Source organism: Scomber scombrus, chromosome 12, assembly GCF_963691925.1.
Source record: "Scomber scombrus chromosome 12, fScoSco1.1, whole genome shotgun sequence".
In the NCBI taxonomy this organism is placed as follows: Eukaryota; Metazoa; Chordata; class Actinopteri; order Scombriformes; family Scombridae; genus Scomber; species Scomber scombrus.
Window position 1 is genome coordinate 8834324 of NC_084981.1, and position 27038 is coordinate 8861361.

The following is a 27038-nucleotide window of genomic DNA, read 5'->3' on the forward strand; positions in this document are numbered from 1 at the left end:
GCATTTAGGGACAGACTGTGTGATATGTATATGACACTGATTGATTTTGGAAAAAAGTTCACATGAAGCTCACATGTCACTATCTCCTGCCACATAAATACACTCTGAACATTTAGGATTTTTTGGAGAGCTGATAAATGGCATTCAGAGCACAAAGGCAGTCAGTCCTGCCCAGGCAAATACATCATTGTTGGCAAGGGGGATGACCCCGGCTGGCACTAGCGGTATGTGTGTGTGTGTGTGTGTGTGTGTGTGTGTGTGTGTGTGTGTGTGTGTGTGTGTGTGTGTGTGTGTGTGTGTGTGTGTGTGTGTGTGTGTGTGTGTGTGTGTGTGTGTGTGTGTTTCTGTGTGACTGGTGTCATGTTGCTGGTCCAGCTGGCACCTGGGTGACTGTCTGCTAGAACCATGCTGGCATCCAGGCTAAAAGATTAAAAAGGTCAAAACAGTGTCACAGTGTAACATGCTGATTTTAAAAGGCTGCAGTGACTGAGGCAAACTGTTCTGCACAAATTCCAAAGAGAAAAGTTGGAGTTTTTCAGCAGGAGCTACAACCCCACACACCTCTTTCATTTGAAATTCCTGAAGCCATGGTGTCAACTCTCATGCACTAATGAACTCTACTCTACTACTCGCTGTTTGCTTCCAAGACAACAGAGAGAAGGAGCGTGACAGCTCTCGGTGGAAGGAAACCATCCTGGGATTGGTTCATTCAAAGCACTCAGGAGTTCCTAAAGAGGTGAGGCTCTGAACAGTAAAGCTCTGGCATACTGAGAGATTACCAGAGAGCAGAGAGACCCCCGGCTGACTTCTGGGAGGAGGAGGAGGAGGGGGGGGGGGGGGGGGGGGGGGGGGCTCTGGGAGACACATCTTGACATGAACATTCACAGGGTTCCCACACTGTCTTTTTTTTTCTTAGTGTAATTCACTGAGTTAGACTGTAATGAGCACACAAAGGGGAAAAGGTTAACTTCAGACCACAGCAGGCTCATTTTACTCACTATCCTGTTGAGTATTTTTAAGCTGAAACACAAATGTGAGAACATAAAAGAAAACTATGAATAGAGGAATGTTGGTTTTATTTCTGAATCAAGTTGGGGAAACAAATGGCTATTTTTTTACTCTGAAACAGTGATTATGACATGAGATTATTAAAGAAACAGATCAAACAGATACCTCCAATTCTTACCATAGCATGATTTGTGAACTTATGATTAGATTCAATTTAACATTTTTTTTTTTTACAAAGGATTAAAAGGAAAAAACATGTAAAACAAGGGAGAAAAATATCAAGAATTATTACAAGACATTCCAGTTTTCTTGAGTGGCTTCACTAATTGCGATCAAAGATAGAAGACACTCATCTGAGTATTGTGCAAAAATCTATCATTATTACAAAGTAGAAATCTATCACACATCCTAATCGCTGTAAACAACATTTGAATATGTGCTCACAGTTGGCAACTCAGACCTGCAGTGTGAGTCTTTGCATGGCACCAGAGATCATTCAGGAAGAACAGGTCAAATTAAGTGACCCCGTTCAGCTTCATTATTTCTTTCTTTTTTTTAATATATATACAATTAAAAAACAAACATTTTCATGGTTGTGTGTTTCCAGCAATTTCTTTTTCCCTGCACCGGAGAAGATCAGCGACGGAGATGAACAGTAGCAGCCTATTTCTATTTCAAATGCCTTTCCCGACAAACGTTAACGAGTCACATGACTTCCAAAATCATGTCAGCAGGAGAAACATTCACCCTGTATCCCAAAGCTTTAACCAACAGCCCCGCATCCTTGAACAAATCTCAACAGGCAAAATGTACGATTACCATTAAAATGAAAAATAAAAATGATTTGTTTTTAACAGTGTTATCATGTCAACTTTACATTACATCACTCCAAACCAAACATATCTGTTTATTATCTGACTTATTTCTATTTCAGGAGACAAAAAAAATCTACAAAGCTGTTTTTTTTTTACATGTAGAAAACAGAAATCTAATCAGCACTAATAAAACAACGGATGGCACAGGAGGACTAAATGAATTTGAGGAGCACAAATATCTCAAACTTAAACAACGTGAGGAGAGAAAATACCAGCACAGGTGGCGTCATGGCAACCGATTCCACTAGTGAGTGAAAGTGCAGAGTCACAGTGATTACAAATGAGGGGAGAGAGACATGAGGTATTGCTCACTTGGCCACATTATGGAGGCACCAAGGTGACGCCAATATTAGTATTATTGATCAGGGAGATGACACAGCGATCTGTTAGCGGAAGACCGTAAGCAACGACCTGAATTTAAAAAACAAACCCAGTGTTCTACGAATATGGTTTAACGACTGAAAATGTCTTTGGGTCTGAATTTTGGAGGAAGATCTTTGGGTGAAAAATGCAAACAGGGAGAGAATGTGTGTATGTGGCAGGCTGACGCTGTCTGGAAATGTTGTTGGTGATCGCTGCGGCTCAGAGAACGAGCCGAAGGAGCAGGAGCATCTTTGGGTGGGAGAACGCAGCAGTGGAGGTTTTAGTAGACCTGCTGCTCAGTTTCCAGAGTACAGATCCACGGTGCTGGAGCTCAGGCCCCGGCTATCCCTGAAGTTACTGCTTCCTCGAGTCTGCAGCAGAGCAAACACAACACAAGAGGTTAAAACATAAGATTTACAGTGATATAATAAAAAGTTTAATACAATTTTAAAGCTTCTACTATAAACTATTCTTTACCTGGAACGGGTCATCACTGGTCCTGTTGAGATAATTCAAGGAAGCAGCTCGCTTCATGCTGTGGGATTAATAGTAAGAAAAGAAAAGTTATGCTTGTGATGAATGTGGCTGAACAGATACATAATAAGAATTCTACCAGAGTATATTTTGCCTAAATGGCTGCTATTCATCATTCAGTGTGAAGATTTGGCAGTTTTTCTCCATCAGTGGATTTCTTCAGCTCTTACTTGGTGTTGCGAGGCTCAGGCGGTCCATTGCCCTGCAGTTTCTTCACCAGCATCTCGCTGCTACGACGCAAAACGTCCCGGAGCTTCCCCAGAGAGCCGGCGCGTTGGAGGGCTCCGCTGCCGTCCTGCAGACACACACACACACTCATCAGCCCGTCCATCTATCCATCACTGCACATCAACTCACAACTCATCTTATTTCTCATACTTCATTTGAGACTTTTATACATTTATGTGCAGAGAGCTGAACGTGCACATTGATGTCAATGAACTATGACTTTTGCACTTGCGTGCATGACTCTGCAAATCAGTGAACAGATCAGAAGATTGATAAGTAAAATACAGACCTTTCAACATTATTCTCAGGTGCACTACTCAGACTGTGAGAAAAGCTGTATAATATCTTCTGTTGCTCTGAAAGCAGCTTCCAAAGTGTGATGTTGTCTTCAAGGTTATGTTTGCTTGAGCATGAGACTTAAACTTTTGAGCAAAAACCCTGCTTTACAAACTAAAGGTGTGGTATTGAAAAGAGGCATGGAGGGTCTAATAAAATAATGAATTGTATTATTTGAAATGTAGGATGAAGGATTTTGGGAGTTTGAAGCTTACTAGGGTTTAAAAGTCAGGAAATTTAAGCATGTGTGTCTTTTTTGACCTGCTTTGTGCAATACTAAATTGCCAGAATAATAGTAATACCAGTGATTGTAGTAATAGTAGTAGTACAGTAGTATGGTAAAATGAATACTAAATCAGTGAAAAAAAGCAATTCAACAATTTGTATGCGCTCTAATAACAGAGATTTTCTTTAGGTCGAGGTGACTTTCAGTGTTACAGTGAATTATCCATCCATCCATTCATTCGTTCTTATAATGTGAACTGTCAGCCACATATGTGCTATTATAGTGAATGTGTGTTTAAGACACTTTAAACAGAATAGTATGTAAAACTTCCTCTGGTTTTTGCAGGATTTGAAGTGGGAAGACCATAATGCAATGCAGACTCATTACCAGCAGGAGGAGCTGTGGGTATATGTGAAGCTGCCACAAATTAGACATTTGTTCCACTGGGCGGCTCCGCAGAAACATCAAAGAATCCCAAATAATACAAATGCCTCCACCCAACAGAGAGAAAACACAAAGTTCACAAATGAAAAACTTTATTTGAGAATACCAACATGTGTTGATGCAATAATCTTCACAATGCAGAATGGTAAATATAATGCAGTCCTACTTACTATGATAGTGCTTATAGACCTTACCATTTATGTTCTTCCGCTTTAGGAAACTGAAGTCACACTATATATATGTCAAGAATAGACAGTTCAATAAATAAGCATTCCACTAACACAACATTATTGTCATAATTATGTGATGAACATAGTCAATTCTTTTGTTCAGAGAGTTGCATTAGAAGTATAGGTGTACTCGTTGAAAGGAATGAAGAATCAAGGCAAGTAGCATACCGAAAAAAGCCGTATAAGTGAATGCACTTGTCGAATCTAGAAATACAGCCTACAATTACACTTCCAAGATGTTAAAGTCATTTTTACATTCAGTTAGTTACACATCTCAAATAACAGTTTGATCTTGAGGAAACACTCGCACTGTATACTTGGGGGCGTCTAAAAACAGGATTCACCAAAAAGTTGACAATGTTTACTTTGCAAACAACTTGTGTACTAAAAAGAAAAGAAGAAGGCAACACACTCCATTAAGCTTTGTGTTCAAAAGACAGTATCCAGAGTGGCCACTGTGACTGTACCACCAAAACATACACAAACACACACTAATACTACTGCGGAGTCCGAGCTTCCATTGAATGATAACACTAGCTTCTACTCCTACACCAACAGATACGTCTTAAAAAAGGCAATTCTCAAATTAATACCTCCATTAATTTGAAGTGTGTTGATATTTTGTAATTACTAAAGGAGGCTGATATCTGTGCCAGATGCTCTGGTTGGTCTCTGCTGTCATACTGGCTTCACAGCATCAGCCACTGTTGCTAATTCCCTTTGTGAATGTGAGCTGCTGTGTACAAGAGCCAGTGACAAATGCTCTATCCAACCAAGGACACTGAAGCCGGTGAGAGCTACTTGAAAATAAATCATCATGGCAACAGCAGCTTGCCGTGGCAACATCGGGATGAATAACTACCGCCTTAATATTCAGCCACTAAATAGTCCAGCGCATTTAAAAAATAAATGTAAACAAATTTAAATACAAAATTGAAATGAATCGGAAATATATCTATAAAAACAAAACAAAAAAAAGGCAATGCTCCCTTGTCATTTCCCGTTAGCCAGGCTGTAGGAATAACTTCTTTTTGATAAGCATGTGAACTATACAGTACCTTATCATAACAGTTTAGGTGTTTTCATCTCAGGGGTTAGTTAAAAACAAAAAACACACAAAAAAAGTTATTCTCTTAAAAAAAAAGAAGAAAGATATGGCTAAATACAGGCACCGGGTTAAAGTCGTATACTTGTTGTATAATCAGGCTGTGAGTGCTCAAGGCAACAAATAAAGGCAGAGACCAATGCAGAGCAACTGATGGAAAGAAATGATTTTTTTTTTTTGTAAGATATGCTGACTCAGCAGTAACTTCGTATCTGGCGGGAGGGGTTGGGGTGGAGTCCGCCGATCCTCAAACGTCTTTCGGCAATTTCTGTTTTCGCCTTCTTCCGATAAATTTCGATAAAACATTTCCTGCTCTTCTTTCCAGTCAAATAAAATCTACTATGCACATTATGGAAAAATTACAAGTGGGCGCAGTGGGAAACATGTGCGAGTGACTTCTTCACAGGGAGAGATTACACACACAATGATTTTTTTAAATGTTAAAGTGAGAGAAAGAGTCCGGACGCGGGGGTTAGTGAGAGGAAAAGGAGAGAAAGAGTGTGACAGAAAGAGAGAAAGAGAGAGAGAGAGAAAAATCAGGAAAAATACAGAGAGCGGAGATGAGAAGACCAAACGTCCCAGCAGTTGTCAGTTGAACAGTGGGGGGGGGACAGAGGTGACAACCGAAGGGGAGAAGAAGAGGGGGCGTTCTCTGCCGAAGAGGGGTGTGTGGGGGGGCACCGGGAATGGTAGAGGAGCTGTTCGTTTTGTTGGGACAGACAACACACATCCTTTTGCTATTGTGTTGAGGGAAGGAGAGAAGGATGGAGGAATAATCTTGATGGCTTAGGCCTGATAAAAGAGAAAAAGAGAGAAACAGACAAAAACAAACGGCACACATTGTAAGATTAAGAGCTCTGGGTTCGGGTTTCCTACTCTACACATAGACTAACACATCTCAGCTTCATCCCATTGACCTACACCTCACTATCCTTCCCCTCAGGGTCTAACTTATAGCTCTTATTAAAATAAAAGATTGATCCTATGATAACAAAACAATCTAGAAAATCAGAAGCGGTGTTGCTGTTTGACAAAATGTACAGCTTTCTTGGGAGCTGCGCTGTAATAAAGGGCAGCTGGGTGATGCAGCATGTAGGTAGGTGGGTGCAGTCATTGTGACTCAGCTGTTTCTCTCTCCTCCCTGGGTACCACAAAGTCTGAACTTGGCACAGTGCGCCCCGCCGGTGACTGTGCACTGCAGATGTGGGACATCTGCAAGCATCAGCACTGAAATGGGCGCTGATAAGATATAGTGACATTGGGAGTAATATCTCTCTCTACGGCTTTTTAAAAATGATCTTTTTCTACTGAAAATCTTGCTTAAACCTCAACTGGATAAAATGATATAATTACTCAGACTACCTTGACTATCCCTGCGTTCTACACCTTAATAGATGACTAATAAATTATCTAGCCTGTTTATTACATTACTATCTACAAACCCACCCAAGCTTATTGTGGAATGAGAAGTCAAGAGGAAGAGTACAATCCACTGAGTAAAGAGAAGGAAATTTGATTGACAGGCTGATTGGTTGTCATGGCAAGAGTAATTAACAAAGCAGTGGAGTTAGTAACACGAGCAGAAAAGAGAAAAAAAGGCAAAAGGGTGAAATCTAGAAAAACATGCAAACGTGACATTGAAGCGTCTAGCTGAGAGCACATGACAGACATACGAGTGAAACCATGCAGTTTGAACAGACACGCATGTACATATTACTAATTAACTTAAACACAACCACGAGTTTACTGATGGTTGTTGTCTCCTCACTGTACAAATCCTGCTTCAACACAGACTATGAAAATATGCGTCTCTAAATTATACTTAAATAAATCCGGTCCGAATGATTTCAACACAAAACAGTATATTAGTATATATTATTTTATATCTAATTCTGAAGTGAACAGATCAGCTGTGACACATTAGACGTACTGATAGCAGAGTGAAGACGTGTTTAGGCAAAGCTACATGTGAATGGTAGTTGTCACTATATCAAATCACCTCTCAGCAAATGTCTACACAGAAGCAGAAAGGGCTTTACAACACTATCCTCTAGGACAAAAGATAGCAGAGTTACAGCTACATATGTTTGCAGCTTTGTGAATGGATGGATGGATGGATGGCAAAAAATTATATTTAAGTCAAAAGCTCAAATTATGTGACAAACTAACTTTCAGACAAAACCAGCAAATATAGCATGAGAAAGAATGTCATGAGTAAATGTTTTCCTGTTTGACTGTTAATTGAACTTGTGCTGCTGTGGCCGTGATGTGGACAATGAAACGCTAGCACACACGCAGCGATCCTCTGCATGCCGTCAAGACAAGACAAGACAGGTGCAGATGAATACACACGCATGCAGACGGTGCTTTTTTGCTGAAGTGAATTTTTGAAGCAGTTGAATGAATTGTTGATGAATATATATATGTGTGTGTGTGTGTGTGTGTGTAGACAGAGAGAAGCGATCGCATTCACACAAAGACACCCCACCTTTCTAACGTGATGTTACTCGCTCGGATGGAGCGGCAGACATCAGGGTTAACAGACGTTTCTCAACTATGCGAGAACGCGGTGAACACACATGGTCCATTAGTGTGCATGTTAGGGGGAGGCTGGCGTTGCTGCATGCATGTTCGGACTGGGGGTTTGGTGCGGTGAAGGGTGTGGCTGCTCTTAGTGAGTGGGAGGGCGGGGGGGCACAGGCTCAGACAAGGCATCTCTGCTGGCACAGTCCTATCATCTGGATTATCTAAGGTTCAGCACCGCCGGCTTCTTCTAACTGGGACACATCTCCGGCAGTGTCTATTTGAATGCAATACACTGCTACATCAAATGTCTCACCTTCAGCTACGACCTCTTTACAAGCGGGGAGAGCGGGTGACAAATCCAATAGGAAATGTTGAGCGGAGATGAAAGCCCCGAGGTGAAATGACAGTAATGATTGTTGATCTGGGTGAGACGCAGGCAGAGTGCACATAATGATGCTATAAAACAGCAGGATGAACCATTATGTATCAACCTCCCGGTTTACTGCGCTTAGGGACGGACATCAAGGGTATTGGGAACCCTGTCAATTGTGTTTAATGGTTGAAACATGAGACGTCTTAGTAGGGATTTAGACCTCTGCGTCTGTTTCTCTGTTAAAGCAAATTAATATTTCATATGTTGCCAGCGTACCAGAGAATGAGCTTGTGCCTTTTTTTATGTTACCATGTGTGAGAAGCGTTGCCAGCAGAACAACCATTTATTAAAAAACGAGACATTTAGCGTGTCATTGTCAAGCAATGAACAAAAAGAACAAAACAAAACATGTAGTCAAAAGCAAACAGATGCTGGCAAAAACCACAGGTCAGCATGCCAAGACACTCAATCAGCTTTACACCTTATTTTGAAAATAAGAAGGATTTGCAGCTAAGCGCTCACGAGAAGGAAAAGGCACATCTACAGGGAGTTAATGGACTGGTACAGATACAATTCAGTAAATACATCTAATTCCAGAAAGCTGGGAAAAGATGCATGTATTCACAGTGAGAAAAAGACTTCCTGAGCTTCCCGGCTGGCTTTCTGCTCAGTGAACATCACTACTTTTGAGTAGACCTCATCTAATAAGGTTCCTCTTGTAACAAAGTATTCTGTACCAGTCTGCTCTCTCTGTGAAACCACTAACATCGCCTTGTTCTTCCAGTGAGGCTTACTGGCTATGGTGACTCAAACTGTAGTGGATCTGTACTCACCCCGTTCCATTCCACGCCCATACTCACTTCCTCGCCGGTCTCAGAGCCGCTCTCATACTTAACGCTGGACAGGCTGTCCCGGCTCCTCCGCCTTTCGCCGTCTCCGTCTTTCAGGATCTCCACCACACGTGTCTGGTGAATGGGGTCGATGCCCTGATGGGGATTACACACACAGGTACGACACACACACAAAACATATAATCAGAACTGGCATTGAGGGAGACGTTGGCTAGCTGATGTGGGTGAGAGTGTGCAGTTAAATGGAGGTATTAAGAGTGAATTGATGTTTCCTGTCTCTTGTAACTCTTGTAATTATTGTCACAGTGGCATCACAGAGACAAGCAAACATTTTTAAATGGCTGTGAAAGGGGAGTGATGTTAAGGGAGGGAGGTGATGGCTTTAGAGGCGGCTATCAGTTAGAGACAAACCACTTACTGTGTTGCTCTGGATCCAAAGCAATGTAGAGAGAGGGAAAAAAATATCATGAGATCGACTGTGCTAATATAATTTAGAATTGACAAAAAACAGGAACTGATAAGCTATCTGCATGCAGAGAGGAATAGTTTCAGATTAGAAATGTGGCTGACCTGCTTGCGAGACCTCACGGCGCACTCTTCCAGAGTCTCGGCGGCCTCTAGTTTGCCCTGTCGGCGGTACAGAGCCCCCAGGTTCCTCAGAGTGGTGTTCACTGTAGGGCTGAACACACACACACACACACACACACACAAAACAACAATATTTATCTCAAGGTCATGTGAGGAACAGTTTGGTCTGAGCAGATTCTTGCGGGACAAACTACACTTCAAGGAAACGTTAAAAATCTAAAAAATAAAGAAGAAAGTAGAAAAAATACACTGACTACAGGCATTTTCTTACAATATTCTAAGCTCTTACTCAAACTAAACAGGGTCAAGTAGTCATGGAGTGTTTGATCTTTGGCCTTTATTACAGTTTTTATTCATGGTGCAATTATAAAAGTGCTTTTATCAAGTCTCCGCCTCACCTGTTGACTTTGCAGGCCTTGTACCAGCCGCCGTACTCTCCGTATGGTGTGTTGTCTCTGTGCTTGCCCTGGAAGTAAATAAGGGAGAAGAGGAAGAAGAGAGTGTGAAGGGGAGGAGTTATTCAAACAGGATCAGCAGCATTTCTCCTGTGTTTACATATAACTACTGATATTGTATATGCAGGACGGCGTCCTCAGAAACATAATATCGTATTTCACCTTCCAGGAGGTGAAATAAACCGACTTGTTTTTCAATTTCACAACTTTGCATTTGACTGACTGTTGGATTTTCTCTTCTTTTGTTCAGAATGTCATGAGGATGATCACTCAAAGCTCTCACCTTGCTCATCTCCTCTCTCTCCTCTGCGTGCATCCAGATGGGCTTGTTTTCAGCTGCAGACACACAGGAGAGGTGTTCTATACATGGCACAACAGGACTGTACACAGTTGAACTACCTGACCTTTCATTGAATCCATGTATAACAATTCATAATGCATTGAACAGGCTGAGCTAAACATGTTACTGTACTGGCTAAAAAACTGAAATCTGACAATCCTGGGCTGTTGATATGGTATGCAGTATTTAGTTTAGTTAGTAAAACATGATATATGACACTTCAAGATGATGAAATGAACCATAATCTGGAGTCTAGATATTAAGGTAATATATAACACAGATTACATTTTCAAAAGTAATTCAAAATGCAAAGACTTTATAAAAGAAATGGAGACCACTCCTGTTGTTACAGTTGTTCTAAATTTAATCCTTTCATATACATCTTTGCAGATTATATCCCAAATTAAATAAAAAATAAATTATATGACGTGAACATATGAAATGTGAAACAAAGTGACACTGGTGCTGAAACAATAACAAGACAATAGACAAAATAATGCTAAAATATTACCCATCACACTTTTTTCCAGACACTGTAAACATAGCATCTATAACTGTTAAATAAAAAATATTTAAAAATCTTCTTTTACTCCCATAGACCCAAAATGCTTTGCTTCTTCTTAACCTTCATCCTACCAACAGGTTTTAAAAAACATTTGAATCACTTTTCTTAAGGTAAGTGACACATGAAAAGTAAACCTGTCAGAAGAATTTGAGACACTGTTTTTGCTCAAAAAGCTGTACATTGTGCAGAAGTCACTTTCATTCCCCTTTTTAAAAAAAAGGCAATTTCATCCTTAGAGGAAAGCCATCAAAAAGCTTAGCTTAAACTAAACGAGAAGAACATTGCAAGAGTTCATCCTTCAGACAAGTAAACTCTTTATTTCTTCAAAGCTTTCTGATAAAGATTCTTTGAGCCCTCTGAATGGTGAAGCTGGCTCCCTGCTTAGACCATCGTCCACTTTTGAACGACCTGTCCATCAGTGACTCTGCTCGCTGGTGTGACACAAACAGTAAACAGTAGTGGAGCAGGGGAACAACAACAAAAAACAAATCTAATATGTATTTTTTTGAGGGGCTATTTATTGTCACCCACCACCATGTTTCCTTTGTATTTATTCACCATGTTTGAAGGGTGATTGAACAAAACAAAAATCTCCAGCACAGTGATATAAAAAATGATTAAGACATGTGCAGCCTGATAAGCTACAGTATCTACTCCGAGGCCTTACCATCAACAGATCCAAACTCTTTCTCATGAGCACGAGTCAGAATCTCTTTGTACAGAATCTCAGCCTCCTTGTATTTCCCCTGTTTGAGAAAGCAGGAAGCCTGAAGAAGAAAGAGGAGTGAAAACATATTTTAGCGTTGGGTCAAATAGGCCTGTTTGCTCACAATGTGCTCTCCTCAGAGACCAGGAGCAGCATATTTCTCCTGCACACTGTGGCTCATGAAAAATGATAAAACACCATGGAGCCTCCCTCACTGTCTGCATACAGCCTCTCCATCATCAGGAAAGGCCTCGGAGGGCTACGAGACGCAAGGCAGCTGACAGAGGACTGCTGGATTTATGCACAACAAGCAATGCTAATTGACACAAAAATGTTATATAAACATGTCTGAAGATGATGATACTTTTGTCTGCATGTATCTGCCTGAAATATTGTAGGATTCGGCAGCAGCTCATAGCTTTTATTAAAACAAACAGTGCCCTTTTTGTTAAGTATGGCACAATGAAAACCTGAAAAACATCAATTGAATAAAAGAGGCCTTGCAGGCAGAAATCAGTCACAGTATACATGCTGAACACCCCTGCAGAGACCAAGCTGAGGCTGACTGAACAAATGACTGATTCTGTTCTCAATAAAGGAACGCTCTGTCTGTGTTTACCTTTGCACATTCACAGCTCAATAGAGACTGTAGCTCTTGTCAAAATTAATAACATGTTAAAGTGAATGTGTTTCACAGCTCTTAATTTGTGAAAAAAAAAAAAAAGAAAAAGCAACAATAAAGCTGATGTGATGGCTTCTCTCTCACCAGGTTGTTCTTGGTTTTGGCCACATTAGGATCATCTGGGCCCAGCCTGGACTCGTAGATCTCCAGGGCGCGGCAGTAGTAGTACTCCACCTCCTCGTACTTGCCCTGATTCTGGCACAGTAGAGCCAGGTTGTTCAGCTGTTTGGCCACATCTGGATGGTCCTTCCCCAGGACCTGATGGAAATTATGCAAATGTTTGGGATTAGCATTTCAGTTTATGTGTTTCAGTACTTTTGGCTACAACATGCACCTTTCCCTTCTGTACCTTCCATCTGAGTGCTGCCTCCCCTGCTGCAAGCACTCAGGAGATCTAATAAAAAGCTATCTGATCAATAGAAAGCACAGAATAGAGCTTTCAGGCAAAGAGAGACTCATTGAACCCTTCTGAGCTGTATAGCCCTGTCATGTCTCCTATCCATCTCCTGCGTCGCTCCCCCAACGACTGCTACACATTTTCAGCTGTGATCTCAATTAAACCCTCCGACATCGGCGTGGCACTCAGCGGAAACTTCACAGACAATTTAAGAAAACCATTTGCTCTTTTTCCTATTTATAGCCGCCGGTGTTACAGTAACTCCAACTGACATTTTGGAAATATTATCAGTGTTAATTACTTTATTACAACGAGCTAATTGTTCACGGGTTTTGCCTTGAGATGAGGCCTCGATAGCAGGGCCAAGGTGCAATCCAGGGATGTGGCCTACCTTTTCTCTGATCTCCAGAGCCCTCTTACACAGAGGTTCGGCCTCCTTGTACTTCCCCCTCTTTCCGTACAGCACGGCCAAGTTGTTGAGCGTCGCAGCAACCTGGACATCGTATACAGAAACAGACAAAACCAGAATAAGCCGCTTATGTACTCTGCCTTGCTTTGTAACAGGTGGCTTAGCTTCACAATGCAAGAACTTGATTTACTGTTGTGTAAACCACCTGGATTACATAGGATGATAGGAACTAGTCTTTTTGTTTCATTATTCTGTGTTGTGGTTTAAATGGGGTGACAAGAGTAACGATGAGGCAAACTGCAAAGCCCGGTTTGCCTCAGGGACTGGCACAGTGCTTTAATAGCTTCCTTCAGAATTTATGAGCTGTTTTGGAGCAAAAGTATTGTTTTGAATACTTGGATGTTTTTTGTTTCTTTGTTTGTTCTGTATTTTCTAAGTTTCTGTTTTGTTTTTTTGTAGGTTCTCTTCTTTAGCTTGGAAGTGACTGGTTTAAAAAAAAAGAAAAGAAAAATAGGGGTAGGACTACAAAAGCTCCTTGCTTTAAATTACAGACACAATTAAATACATTTTATGTTCTAGTGTTCCTCAATGGATGTTGCAAGTATTTTGCAATTTAGGTCATTCTTGATATATGAGCAATCATTGAATAATTGCAGATTGATTACTTTCAAACCTGTAGGCACATGGTCAAAAATCCATACTTCAATAGAGGAAAAAATCCATACAGGCCGACTTAGTAGGACAGTAAATACACTCGACTGTGCAGTTATTGCCTCCATGTTGACAGAGGCTTCAAGGAATTATGAACCAACACTGATCTGATTTATCTAAACATGGATGTGTCCACGTGGAGCTATGGTTGCCATGGCAACGGCAGGGTCTTACAGCAGGATGGTCTTTGCCCAGGGTTTTCTCCCGGATGGACAGGGCATCGTTGAGCAGATGGGCGGCCTCTTTGTATTTGTTCTGATCCCTGCGAGATGGACGGAGAGAACACAGGTCAACATGGTGTGACTGAATACACCCAAATTAAAAAGACATTCTAGCACAGAGGGCAGCATACACAAAGAAAATGAATATAAAAAGAAATAGCTGAACCCAGCTGTATGGGGTCTTATCTGACCTATAGACCAAAGCCAGGATGTTGAGCATGGTGGCCACATCAGGGTGGTCGTGTCCAGAGGTTTTCTCCAGGTCCTCCAAAGCTTGCTTGCAGAGGGGCACGGCTACCTCGTACCTGCCCTGGGAGGCATACTGGATCACCAGATTGTGCAGAGTTCTCAGACGAGCTGGGATCTCGTAGCCTCCCTGCTGGGCTGCAGCCACGGCCGCACTGTTGTGTTGGTGCTGCACTGTGGGTACAGAAGCCACACGAAGAGGGCAAAAGGTCAACTTGACTGTCAAAGGAAGAAAACTCAGACCTGATTATATCACAAACTGCATTTGCATGCAGACAACACGTGGATTTAGAGAGTAATTGGATTACGGGGATAATTCAATTGAGTGTTTAATGGAACCACGACATTATCTCCCTGTGTATCCTGGATTTACACGCATAGCTGGATGTGCTTATTGAGAGGATTGCTGCTGAGTTCTTTTTAAAAAATAACATTAAATGACCTGTTGAACATACATCATGTATTACTGTATTTTGACCATTTATTTTAATCATGTCTTATTAATACTTTTGGAAGGACACCAACTCTGCTCTTCACTCTAAATGATGACTTTAGTAAACAAATTCCTCACAGACAGGTTATATAATCAAGTTCTCTAATCTTATCACAGAGAAGAATCATAACGTCATTGTGAGTTGCAGAATACTGTTGCTCTCACTTCCTTGGCCATGCTCCTCCTCATCATTGGGGAAGAGGTCATCCAAGGAGTCCTTCGGTGTTTCTCTGTCCTTTTCCTCCTGCTGAGAGGACGAAACAAACATCCAGTCAGATCCTCTAACAGATAGCACGAAATTGCAGGATGACCATTAAGGAAACACACACATACAAAGAGAAATAACAGAGATGAACAAAAAAAAACACACTGATGTGATTACATCAAAGGCTACGTGCATGAGATGATATCCATTTGTAAGCTTGATATTCATATGATCATATCTGAGAGAAGTGTAGATATTGAGCGATAACGATGAGAGAAAACATGTCATCTAGATTCCATCTATTTAAATATTTAAGCCAAAAGGTCTTTTAAGAAAACAGCTCATAAACATATAGTTATTATGAAGGATCATAAATATGTGGACTCAATTCTGCTAAAAAAAAACCAACTGTCATCTGAAAGTGTTACACACAATATAAGCAATTGAGTAGACTTATAAAACATTTAGAAGAATATATCCAACACCAAATTAAAATGCTACTTTATATCATGAGCTCAGTAATTCACCTGGACAGGATAAATTGGATTTTAAGGATAAACTGAACTCATCCATATTCATTAAAAGATTTTTATTAACAGAGCAGGCTGTTAAGAAGTGGAAAATGGAAAAAGCTGCTTCCAGAACGAGGACTAGAATCGTTCAGGCTATTGGCTGGATGTGTTCCTGCTGAGTTAAGCAGTTAGTGGATAAAGGCTATTAGAGCCTCTTTTTGTGACTAAGGATATTGTCAGAATATGCAGCAATTCATCACCACCAACAGATCAATGAGGAGCCGACCAAAGGGCTCATTCCTGGAAGACCCTGCAGGTAATTTCTCCTTCCCGGCAAAAACAACATGTGTTTATCCACCTGTATCAGATTCTACAAACAATTTTCCTACCTTTAGAGTTACATTAGTAATTCAGAGCAACAGAAATCTTCCATGTAGGTTCACAACACAAGATTTGTGTTAGTATTTTGTATCATATTAAGTTACATAAGTCATTTCTATTTAACTGTTGAGGCCAAATAATGGATCAAATTCACCCCTGCTGCTGTAACTTCAGTGTTGATATTAAACTTTGTGTGTTTCAGAGTCTAGGGTACTTACAGTGGGTGAGACGTCTTCATCATACTTTTTGAGCTGGTTCATGAACTCCAGGTGCTTCTTCTCTTCCTCCAGCTGGGCCACATTCTGCTCACTCTTCTGCAGCTTCTGCTGGGTGTTAGCCAGCTCGTCCCGCAGCCACTGGTTCTCCTGGCAAAGCCTCCTCACCTGAGCACGCAGCTTCTGCTTCTCAGACTCCACGGCGTTCAGGTGGTTGGACAGGGCCATCATCACCTGGGACAGAGACAGCATTGAAGAGCAGTGACATTTAACAAGTACGAACTGTAGCTGTGGCTGGAAAAATGTGTACACACTGGGGCTGATTTTGAATGAATCATGATCATCACATAAGCTTAGTATAGAATGAGGAAGCCGTGAGGAAGCAGAAACACCCAAAGTTGAACACAGTAAGACACAGATGGGTAGTTTAAAAAACACATATACAAAATGTACAACATTGTGCATTATTCAATATTAAAACTGGGACCAAAATATATCTACACGTGAAATATAAAATCACAATTTAGCCCTCTTCATACAGCAAACACCCAATCTTACCTGTGCTTCTCCCAGGCCCAGTTCAATCATCTCCACTGACTTGCGGAGCAGGTTGGACTTCTCATGCACCAGGTTGGCCTCTTCATCCTTCTTTAAGCACTTGATGGTCTCCAGCAGGCTGTGGAGGATGGAGTTGTGCTCGTTCTTCAGGGCCTCCAGACCCTGGATCACCAGCTTCGTGTTGGAGATGATCTCCTCCTGAGAGAGCTTCTCAAGCTTCTCTTCCCGTGGATACACCATGGTCGACATCTTTTATGTAGCTCAGGGAAACCTGGAGAGATTGAGAAAAAAACAAAAGGAGACAGACTGAATAGGATAACAAAGTGGACTGTGTGGGAACATTTTTAACAGCAGCAGCTGCCACATTAAAAGTCATTTTCAAATATGCAGCTGTGCTTATTAAACACTGAAACTCACAAAACAGAACCTGAGATCACAGAGGATTTGGCTCAGCAGAACAGCAACTGTCACAACATTGTCTATTGTTACTTCACTTGTCTTTAACTCAAAGTCCCTTCAGTTTCAAATGATCCTTCAAGCTGTAAAACATCTGAGAAGTTATCCACGGGAGTAATATGAAAGGAGCCACACTCTGTTCTCCAGTTTAAAGTATCGGTGTCTTGACAGTGCAGAGCTCGTCCCTTGATGCTCACAGACACCACATCATTTCTGTGCTCAGCTAACAACATCGTAGCATGATCCACCAGCAACGTGACAGCCATAAAAGGGGAAATTAACTTGTGTTTTATCACTTCAGCTGAGATATTCAAATTTCATGAGTGAGATAGGTCAGCATTTCTTTGAGCTGTTAAATTAGACAAATTAAGAATGTATGCAGTTCGGCCTACTTGACTGAAACACATTCTGTGAAAACAACAAGCAAGTGTTGGAATGAATGGCCACAGTATTATGTAAAGACATGTACAGAATGCCTGCTTTATGCACAGCCGGGAGCTACATGTACATATTATTCTGCTGGACAGACTGCTGGGATTTGGCTCCTTGCTTGGGAGTTGTGCACCAGCTTGCAGTGAAACAGAGGGCACACAGATGCTGCAGTGTGGATGCCTTCTGGTGCCAGCTACTTTATCTAAACAGAGGCCTCGCTGGCTGCCCGACTGGCTGAAGCGTCAAGGAGAGGATGACATGACAAAAGCCTCAGTGATACTGCTTAGCAGCTGGTTAAGTCACAGAGAAAACTTAATAGTATTGTGTTGTGGAGAAATGTCAGCCCTTTGGTGAGTGTGTGGAGCATGTGCCATTTTCTTCTAACAGTCTGAAGATAACTTATGACTCACTGAGCCATGTCACTGCCGGCTACACGATGCAAATGTCAATGCAAAAAGCAGCCCTGCCCTTCTGACTGAGGCCCGGCAGTGGTGAGCAAGTGTGTGCTGTATTTTAGCAGCAGTAAGGATACGGGTTAAGGATGAGGGGGATAGCAATAATAAACACCAGCTGAGAGCCATCTGCCAGGAGAAAAATATACTGCCCCATTAGAGAGCCACTCCCAGCTCTGCCACTTGCATTTCAGCAAGTATCTATTCAGCCAACAATTGCAGTGGATAGCTATTTACTTTGTGTGTGACAACAGAAGAGATAATGGCAGCCATGTAAAGTCCTATTACAAACACCTGGAATTAAATCAGAGGCAAAATCTACGAAAACACTTTTTTTCTTTGTTGCTTGGCGAGTGCGATTGATAGCTGGGCGAGGCATCACATCACCAAGACATCATAATGTAACCAGAAATAGTTGCCCACATCAATTTGTAAGCCTCAGTGTCCTTAGACCTCTACTAACAGAACATTTCATTTGCTGTGGTTTTTGAGTGAAACTTGGCACAGCTTTACCGTCCACATACGTAATGGCAAAAACACAGATAACAAATCCAGCTGGGTCTGTTGCTAGTATCCAATAATTATATTGCTACCATGTTGTTACGCAGGTCACATCATGTAATCACAGCTGGGCTGTCAGCACAGTGTTATGATGCTAATGTCTTTCATGATGGACACTAGACAAGCACACAGGGGCAGCTACTGCAGTAATGGATGACTGGACATCAGTCACACTGTGGAAATGAGCTTTAATTGTGATGACACTGGATCCTGTGTACCACCAGCTGAAGGCTCTGGATGTCCAGGAGAGCAGCAGTGGTCCATAATGAAAAGTGCCAGGTAACCTGATACCATGCTCTCAATACAGAGTAGAAAAATGCATCTCTGCACTCAGGTGAAAACCTCTCAGCTCATACTTTTGTTTTTTTCCATTTAAAAGCTTTACTCGGGTTCATGAGCCTGCTGACTCAAACCCATGTTCAATTAAAAATGGTATCCATCGATTTTTCTTCTTTTCCTAAAAACATGAATATTTTTGGAGGCTGACACTCTTCTGTTTGATACCTGAGGTAACACTGAACTGAAGAGTGGAGTAAGCCTGATGCAAAGAATCAAAGCTGTTAAACCGTGCTGACTTATTATTATTGAGTATATTAGCTTTAGTACCCAGAGGTGATATTGAGCATCTCTCATTTGCAGTTTTGTACTTTATTGCTCTTCACGTCCAATCAACCCTTCACTGTCGTTTTACAAGGAGGAGGCAGAGGAGCAATAAAAGAGCACATTTACAGAGGCTCTGCTCAGTGTGGGCGACATGCACATCAACAGTTTTTTACATCAATAAATATAAAAGTACAAGAAAGTCTGGAAAAAGTTTGACCCGGAGGATTTGTCAGCCAGCATTTAAATAACCTCTACATTAAAAAAACAACATGAAGTACGTATACTCAAACACATTTGAAAACATCTGAGCTGGAATTCATTTGTACATAATGGTTTAATTGAGGTTGTGTGCTGTATGTTCATGGTATGCACATATTCAGTATGCCAATGACCAGAGGGCTCAGTTTCTTACAGTCAGTGGATTCAGGTATGCAGAGCAGTAAAGCATTTTGAAGTTAGTCAGAGGACAAGTACAAACATGTTTCTGAACTTAGATTAAAGTAAAACAGACCATAGTATGGATACCTCCTGATAACCATTCAGTCCTAAAACACTCATTTACATGAAGTCTTTTCAACTGCCACAAACAAATCATGCAAATCTCTTATTTTCATGGTCAAAGAGATGACTGCTTTGTATTAACTTTATAGCATTATGCTACAAATAGAGTGGAAGTCTAACTTAAGTCAAGGTGGAGGTTATAGGAGCCTAACCTTTAATCAGGACCGACAGTATATTTCTACCTGATGTGACGACACAGCTGTCACCTGCTCTGACACATGAAACGCTCTTTGAGAGATAAAGCAGATTCACAGATCAGACAACATATTACCCTGAACAGTGACTTTGAGTCTCAGTAGTTTACCACCTATATGGATGAAAGGCCTGACTAGCTGAATACGGCACAGAGTATTCACAAACAAAGAGAGCAACTACTTTCATATCAGTCAGAGGAGAAGAGAAAAAAAGCAGCTTGGCTTTGATAAAACACTCAAACACCTGAATCAAAGACTTGCTTTCTTCAGACACATGAAGTTAATATTTTACAAGACTTTAAAGAGTGGAGATAAAGTCCAACAGGACTATTGTTTTACTTCAAAATGACTGCCCTTCAATTAATCTTTAACGTTTACTTTTTCACCTTTCATAAAAGTCATGTGCACACACACACACACACACAAGTGATAGCATCAAAGGCTAATAGCTAATTCATGATGTCCAGAATGTGCCTTCTCATACTGCTCAAATGCATCACGCTGCTTTTAGGACAACATAACAAATATGTGCCCACCATGTAATTACACATTACAACATTACACTGTACAGCAGCACATAGTCACATATATTTGGGACTTCAACCAAATGCTCTCATGATGAGATACAGGAATGACCAGGATTGAGTATTGCTCAAGCCTCATTGGCAGCAGTTTAGACAGCTACTAACAAGTAAACAAACAAAAGTAAACTAGGGCACAAAAAGAAAACATTTTCCACAAATCCCCCAACCTACAGCTACTTCACACACCATGTTAAATGTTTGTGCATACACAACAGATAACACATGACTCATAAACAGATGCTTGAGCTTCTTATTACAACAGATGGCTTTTAACTAACATGGCCAACCATTAGGTGGCATGTTTATATAATATATATAAATACATTATGGAGCGACAACTCATTGTAAACAAAAGTGGTGATGATTCTTCATTTTTTCATGAAACAAAAACAGAAGGAACATTAATCTATTGTTCATGCTGGTGAAGTTCGCAGCTGCTACAGTTTGCTGGACCAGAAAACTAACCTTGTTTTCAGTGGCAGCTCACAGTCTCATAATTTGGCAGGAAGAAAAGCTGAGGAAATAATGACTCGTCCTTCGGCAACAGTGCTATACGCTAGCAAGGTACATCATAAAGCTGCTGTGCTAATCCAAAGGCAGCCCTCTTAAAATGAAAAAGGAAACCCTCAGCGTGAATCTGAGGCAAATGGAAATTAAACTGGACAGCGAGGTATGTGCTGAGGATGGTGAGGAGGAGGAGGGGAGCTGCCTGCAGGATGATGGTGACCTTCCCACTGCTCCGTCGGAACAACCAACATCAGCTCAGGGCGCACACAAGAGACAGCCCCGCCCACAGCAGGAGGAGAGCAGAGGAGCAGGTCGGATGGGGGGAGGGAGCCATCCTGATCTAGACTGTGCTTCTCTATACTCATCAGACACAAAGCGACCGAGCACCAAGCATTAAATGTCTATCGAGCCAATTAAACACATGACCAAATATCAAACCGCTTGGTTTCTGCAGTGCAGCAAAAGGTCACAAAGCCTAAGAGACATTAAAACACGCCAAACACTTACAGTATAACACACTGAGACCCTGATGAACACACACACACCTCAGGTAATGTTCATTCATACAACCGTTATATCACACACACACACACACACACACACACACACACACACACACACACACACACACACACACACACACACACACACACACAAACACACAAACACACAGTCTCTTCAGTGACGTTCGCTGGCTGACTCATGTTATTAATCAGCCAATGAACAATGAGTGATTTGATCAGCTAGTTTCTGGTGATACATTTGAACTGGAATCAATCTCAAGTGGAAAAACACCTGTGTGTACGGACTACAGTGATCATAGATCAGCTGCGCAGGGAAAAAATCCATCCAAAACAAGTGCCAATGTATTTCCACAGTTCACATCACTCACAAAGCTAGACTGCAGGGAAGGTATACTGAAGCACAGCTGTACAAGTATTACACGGGAAGCCTAAAATCTATTAACTCATCCAAAAAAATACACAATAATACACTGTTATTATTGTGTATTTTTGGATTCAGATGGTCATGAGCAGCATTATTTCTAGCATGAAAAACCTGCTGACTAAAGAAAGATAGTGTCAAAAACAGCTGAAGTTGAAGCAGGAAATGACTCTTACCAACAAGTTAGCTGACTCATGTTTACAGGTGGATCAAAGGTCACATAATTACTGTCATATAAACCTTGGTCCCTGAAACCATATAACCAACTGTGATGAAAGGCAGCTCTGTGGTTAAAGAAATATCACAGTAGAATCGCTTCATTTCTCTCTGAGCCTCCTCTGAAACCTGGATCATCTCTCTGTCGTGTTTGCCCTTCCAGAGGACCAATCTTTATTAGTTTCCATCTCCGGAGAGGCCTCAAGCTTCACATTATCACATCTCTGCTTGGCTGACACCATCATCGCACAGTCCCTCGTGCCTCAAAATCTCTTCCCTCTCATCCCTGCGCACTTAAGATTCAAATCGACTGTGGTTTAACACACTGATATCCAAAGAGGGGATAAAGTAAATAACCCTTAAATGGCACAACATTTTAGACAGTTTAGTCCCTGTCATTTTCTTTTTTGGAAATGCTTGGACTTAGTTTCCAGCTTGTTTTGAGTACATATTCCCTACATAACACAGTGTCTGGGTGAGAAGGGTGTGGTGCATGTTGGGCATAGGAAATGGGAAAAAAATAAGGACAGACTGCAGTGGGTGTCTCAGCATACTCAGAGGCCTCATATAGGTGCCATATCCCCCAAAGACGCATTTCCTGTCTACTTGATTACGTTTGACAGCACCAAATCACTTTTTCCTCTCTGTTTCTTGCATAAACAGCAATCCACCACACTTGTCCTGCATCACCGCCAGACACAAAAGAGAGGCAGTCATCGGGGGGAGGGAGGGTGTGGCAGAGCTGGGGGACAACCAGGAGGGAAGTGCCACTGACACTGTCCACAGTCATCCATCACTCCACTGAAAGCAGCTGCTGGAGGGCTGTTTCCTCACTGAACAATGTCTGCCTCAACATTACCACTGATGCCAGGGGAGAGGCGTATGGTTGTAGCATCTGTCTGACTCACATTATATAGAAAATGCGTTTCTATAATAGTCATTTTTAGACTTTAATGATGTAGAAGCGTAGAAAAACAATGGCAGACTTTTAATGTATATGTTAATTAGTCTGCACAACCTGAATGAGCCTGAAACAGTCTTCTGAGCGTTTTCAACATACTTCATTAAACAACACATCACATGCTCCATTGGTTGACATTAATAGCACAGCTGGTTATAACACTCACATCATTTCATTTGGTTATGACTTTGGTAGCTCACAGCGAGGCTACGATTGTCTTATTCTCCTCATATAAGAGTCTTATTTAACACTAAAAACAGATTTCACCGCTTCTTTCCTTCTCTACACTTACTCTGGTGTTTTTAAGACGATGACTCTATTAGTTTAGCTTCAATATCTTCGTAGAAACTCATCATAAAGCCTGTTTTTTTCCACCTCTTTTCATCTGTTCTGCGCTACCGACAGCGGCTGGCTAGCTTCAGCTAACCAGCTAGCATCACCACTCCCTGTTTTCTAACGAGTTCGCCCTTTTTAAACAGCAAAGAGGATCGTTTATCTACACGGTCACGTCAAATAATACTACGTACGTTCAAAGTCATATACAAACGTTACACAGTGGTAATATTAGTGAAGATATAGCTGTCGCTTACCGAGAGCTGGGACTGACGGCTAACTCAGCCCCTTTAAATCCAAAATGTCTCCAGCACAGCAAGTCTCCCGTCAGCCACTGCGGCTCACTATATGTATGGTGACGTCATGTTTTGTTTTCGCCGCTTTGCATAAATCATCTATCTATCTATCTATCTATCTATCTATCTATCTATCTATCTATCTATCTATCTATCTATCTATCTATCTATCTATCTATCTATCTATCTATCTATCTATCTATCTATCTTTCTTTCTTTCTTTTCTATCTAATATCAAAGACTACATATTTTACTTGAATAATGGAAATAAATGTAATACTGCGCCCATAATAGAAGATAATTACTTTAAACTTTCATTCTAACTTTCAAAGATGTTTAAAATACAAGCAGCTCATACAAACTCACCACATAAAAAAATACACATAGTGACATCTAGTGGTTAAATTGAACACTACTGCTACTGTATGTCTCTCATGGATGTATTACAGCCATTATATCTGCAGGGTGGATGTGCGTTCCTCACTGGATGTTTGTGCTTGCATTGGATATACTCCTCATTCTGTGTGCCTGAGAAATTCAATGTCTTCTTGACTGTACACAGGAAGGTTTAAAGCAGGCATGTAGCACTCTGCAGCACTGCAGTCCAATTTGTGTTGGTGTTATTTGGTTAAATGTCAATGTTTTGTTATTGTTGTTGTTATTATTATATATACTGTATATACTGTATCTACCAGTTAATGTTATATTCAATAGTAGTTATATTCCCCACATTCACATTCAAAAATAATTATTTTCTAATTAAAAAATAACTATAAATGATTCTCCCTTACCCAGTGAGGTATATTTCCTCTTTAGTGTTGTTAATCAGTCTAAAAAATGTTGATAATGTTAATTTATAGTATTGATAGGAAATAAGGTAGACAGACAGACAGACAGACAGACAGACAGACAGACAGACAGACAGACAGACAGACAGGCAGGCAGGCAGGCAGGCAGACAGGCAGGCAGGCAGGCAGGCAGGCAGGCAGGTAGACAGACAGACAGACAGACAGACAGACAGACAGACAGACAGACAGACAGACAGACAGACAGACAGACAGACAGACAGACAGACAGAAATCAGCATTGTCTTTTTGTGCATTAACTGGAAGTTGGAGACTTTTCTGCCACCTAGAGGTAAAATTGAACCAGAATGAAAAAGCTGGTTTAGAAATGTTACTGAACTGTTGCTATGACACATCGGCATACAAACCTTGGGAGCTACTAATAAAGGACGCTGGGTATATCAGGGATAGTTGATGTGAACTTGTACATTCATGTACCACATTTTAGTATTATACAGGTTTAAAGTGTGCATGTCAGTCAAATAATATAATTATTCTCTCACAATACTGGAAAATCCAGCTAGAGTCGGTAACTGGTTTGACCAGTTTGAGCTGGGTTTTTGACAGCTGTTAAGTCAGGTACCAACTGTCAAAACCTAGCTCAAACCATCTTAAACTAGCTACACAAAATTGGTCTACCAGCTGATCACTAGTTAAACCAGTTTCAAAAGATTAATCTAGCAAGACCAGCTGATGACAAGCTAAGGTTTGAAGCTGGTTCTGGCTTTGAAAGGCATTGAATTGAAATGAATTGAATTGAATTGAATTGAATTGAAATGAAATGAATTGAATTGAATTGAATTGAATTGAATTGAATTGAATTGAATTGAATTGAATTGAATTGAATTGAATTGAATTGAATTGAAGCTGGTTCTAGCTGGATTCAGGTGTGTATGAGTCTTACAGGTCAATCAGATACTGGATGATTGTGGTTTGTCTTAGTTCACAAAAAGTGTAAAAACAGTAACTTTTGAACAGTCACAGGCTGAAAGATCAGTTCATTCAGAAGTGGCAAAGTGAGCCCCGAAGTATGAAAGTGTTAGTTAGAAAGTGTTATGTAGAATTTAAACAAGAGCCTGAATTGAAAAGTATCTGTTGTATGAAAACTAAAGTACAGAAAGGCTAACAGAGTGAACAGCACCAGAGTTCCTAAAGGTCACCGGAAGACGAGAGACAAACATATTTAGATTGAATGTAACAATGTAAGCACAATGAATGATAGAGAAAGCTACTTGCCAAAGTATTATTTAAACTGCCCATCTATGTTTAAATTAATTGTGTTATTACAATCAGATTTGCCAAAAGTGATTTAAAATGTAAAGTTGTGCCTATTTAAAGAATGTGCTTCTTTTGTTTAAGTAACATTTATTGTATTGCATTGTACTTGAGCCATGCTGTATGCATTTTGTTACTTATATGTTCTGTGTGATCATGATCTTTATTTAAATTGGTCCGTTTCTTTTCAGGACAAAGTATTTAAAAACAAAAATCGAGTGGTTATTTAATTTTTGTTTTGAAATACAAAAGATTAAATTGAAATACAAGCTGTTTTTATTTGTCCTGGTCAAAAAAGGATGAGCAGAAATGTTATACTTTTTATACTTAGAATAGTAAAAAGAGAGAGAAATGTCATGTCTCTTGAGAAGTTATGTTTGTTTCCTGAGAGTTTGTCTCCTGAGAGAAGTTATGTCTCCTGAGTGAAGTTATGTCTCCTGAGAGAAATTATGTCTGTTGGGAGAACTTATGTCTCCTGAGAGAAATTATGTCTCCTGGGAGAACGTATGTCTCCTGGAAAAACGTATTTCTCCTGAGGGAACTTATGTCTCCTGGAAGAACTTATTTCTCCTGAGAGAACTTATTCCTCCTTGGAAAACTTATTTCTCCTGAGAGAACTGATTTCGCCTGGAAGAACTTGTTTCTCCTGAGTAGTTATGTCTCCCGAGAGAAGTTATTGATCCTGACAGTTTGTCTCCTGAGAGAAGTTATGTCTCCTGAGAGAACTTATGTCTCCTGACAGTTTGTCTCCTGAGAGAAGTTATGTCTCCTGAGTCCTGACAGTTTGTCTCCTGAGAGAAGTTATGTCTCCTGGGAGAAGTTATGTCTCCTGGGAGAATTTATGTCTCCTGGGAGAACGAGAACGTATGTCTCCTGGCAGAACTCATGTCTCCTGGGAGAACTTTGTTCGCCTTGGAGAACTAATTTCTCCTGAAAGAATTTGTCTCCTGAGAGAAATTATGTCTCCTGGGAGAACTTATTTCTCCTGAGTACTTATGTCTCCTGAGAGAAGTTATTGATCCTGAAATATGGAC

General features: G+C 40.8%; 1 protein-coding gene across 3 annotated transcripts; it reads right to left on the minus strand.

Annotated features, from left to right (window-relative positions):
- Positions 1 to 1569: 1569 nt before the first annotated feature.
- On the minus strand, positions 1570 to 23904 carry klc1b (kinesin light chain 1b). Of its 3 annotated transcripts, XM_062431078.1 has the most exons (16): positions 23846 to 23904; positions 16784 to 17054; positions 16229 to 16459; positions 15078 to 15159; positions 14365 to 14593; positions 14127 to 14214; positions 13224 to 13325; positions 12520 to 12693; positions 11715 to 11814; positions 10426 to 10478; positions 10086 to 10153; positions 9670 to 9778; positions 9082 to 9234; positions 2951 to 3075; positions 2724 to 2781; positions 1570 to 2617 (listed from the first exon to the last, which is right to left on the minus strand). In XM_062431078.1, the coding sequence occupies exons 2-16, from the start codon at positions 17030 to 17032 to the stop codon at positions 2543 to 2545; spliced, it is 1896 nt and encodes a 631-aa protein (XP_062287062.1). In that variant the 5' UTR covers positions 17033 to 17054; positions 23846 to 23904; the 3' UTR covers positions 1570 to 2542. The 3 variants fall into 3 exon arrangements, with proteins under 3 accessions (XP_062287062.1, XP_062287065.1, XP_062287064.1); XM_062431081.1 differs by lacking the exons at positions 1570 to 2617; positions 2724 to 2781; positions 2951 to 3075 and adding an exon at positions 3093 to 6141 and having other exon boundaries at positions 9109 to 9234; XM_062431080.1 differs by lacking the exons at positions 1570 to 2617; positions 2724 to 2781; positions 2951 to 3075 and adding an exon at positions 3093 to 6141.
- Between the last annotated feature and the right edge of the window lie 3134 nt (positions 23905 to 27038).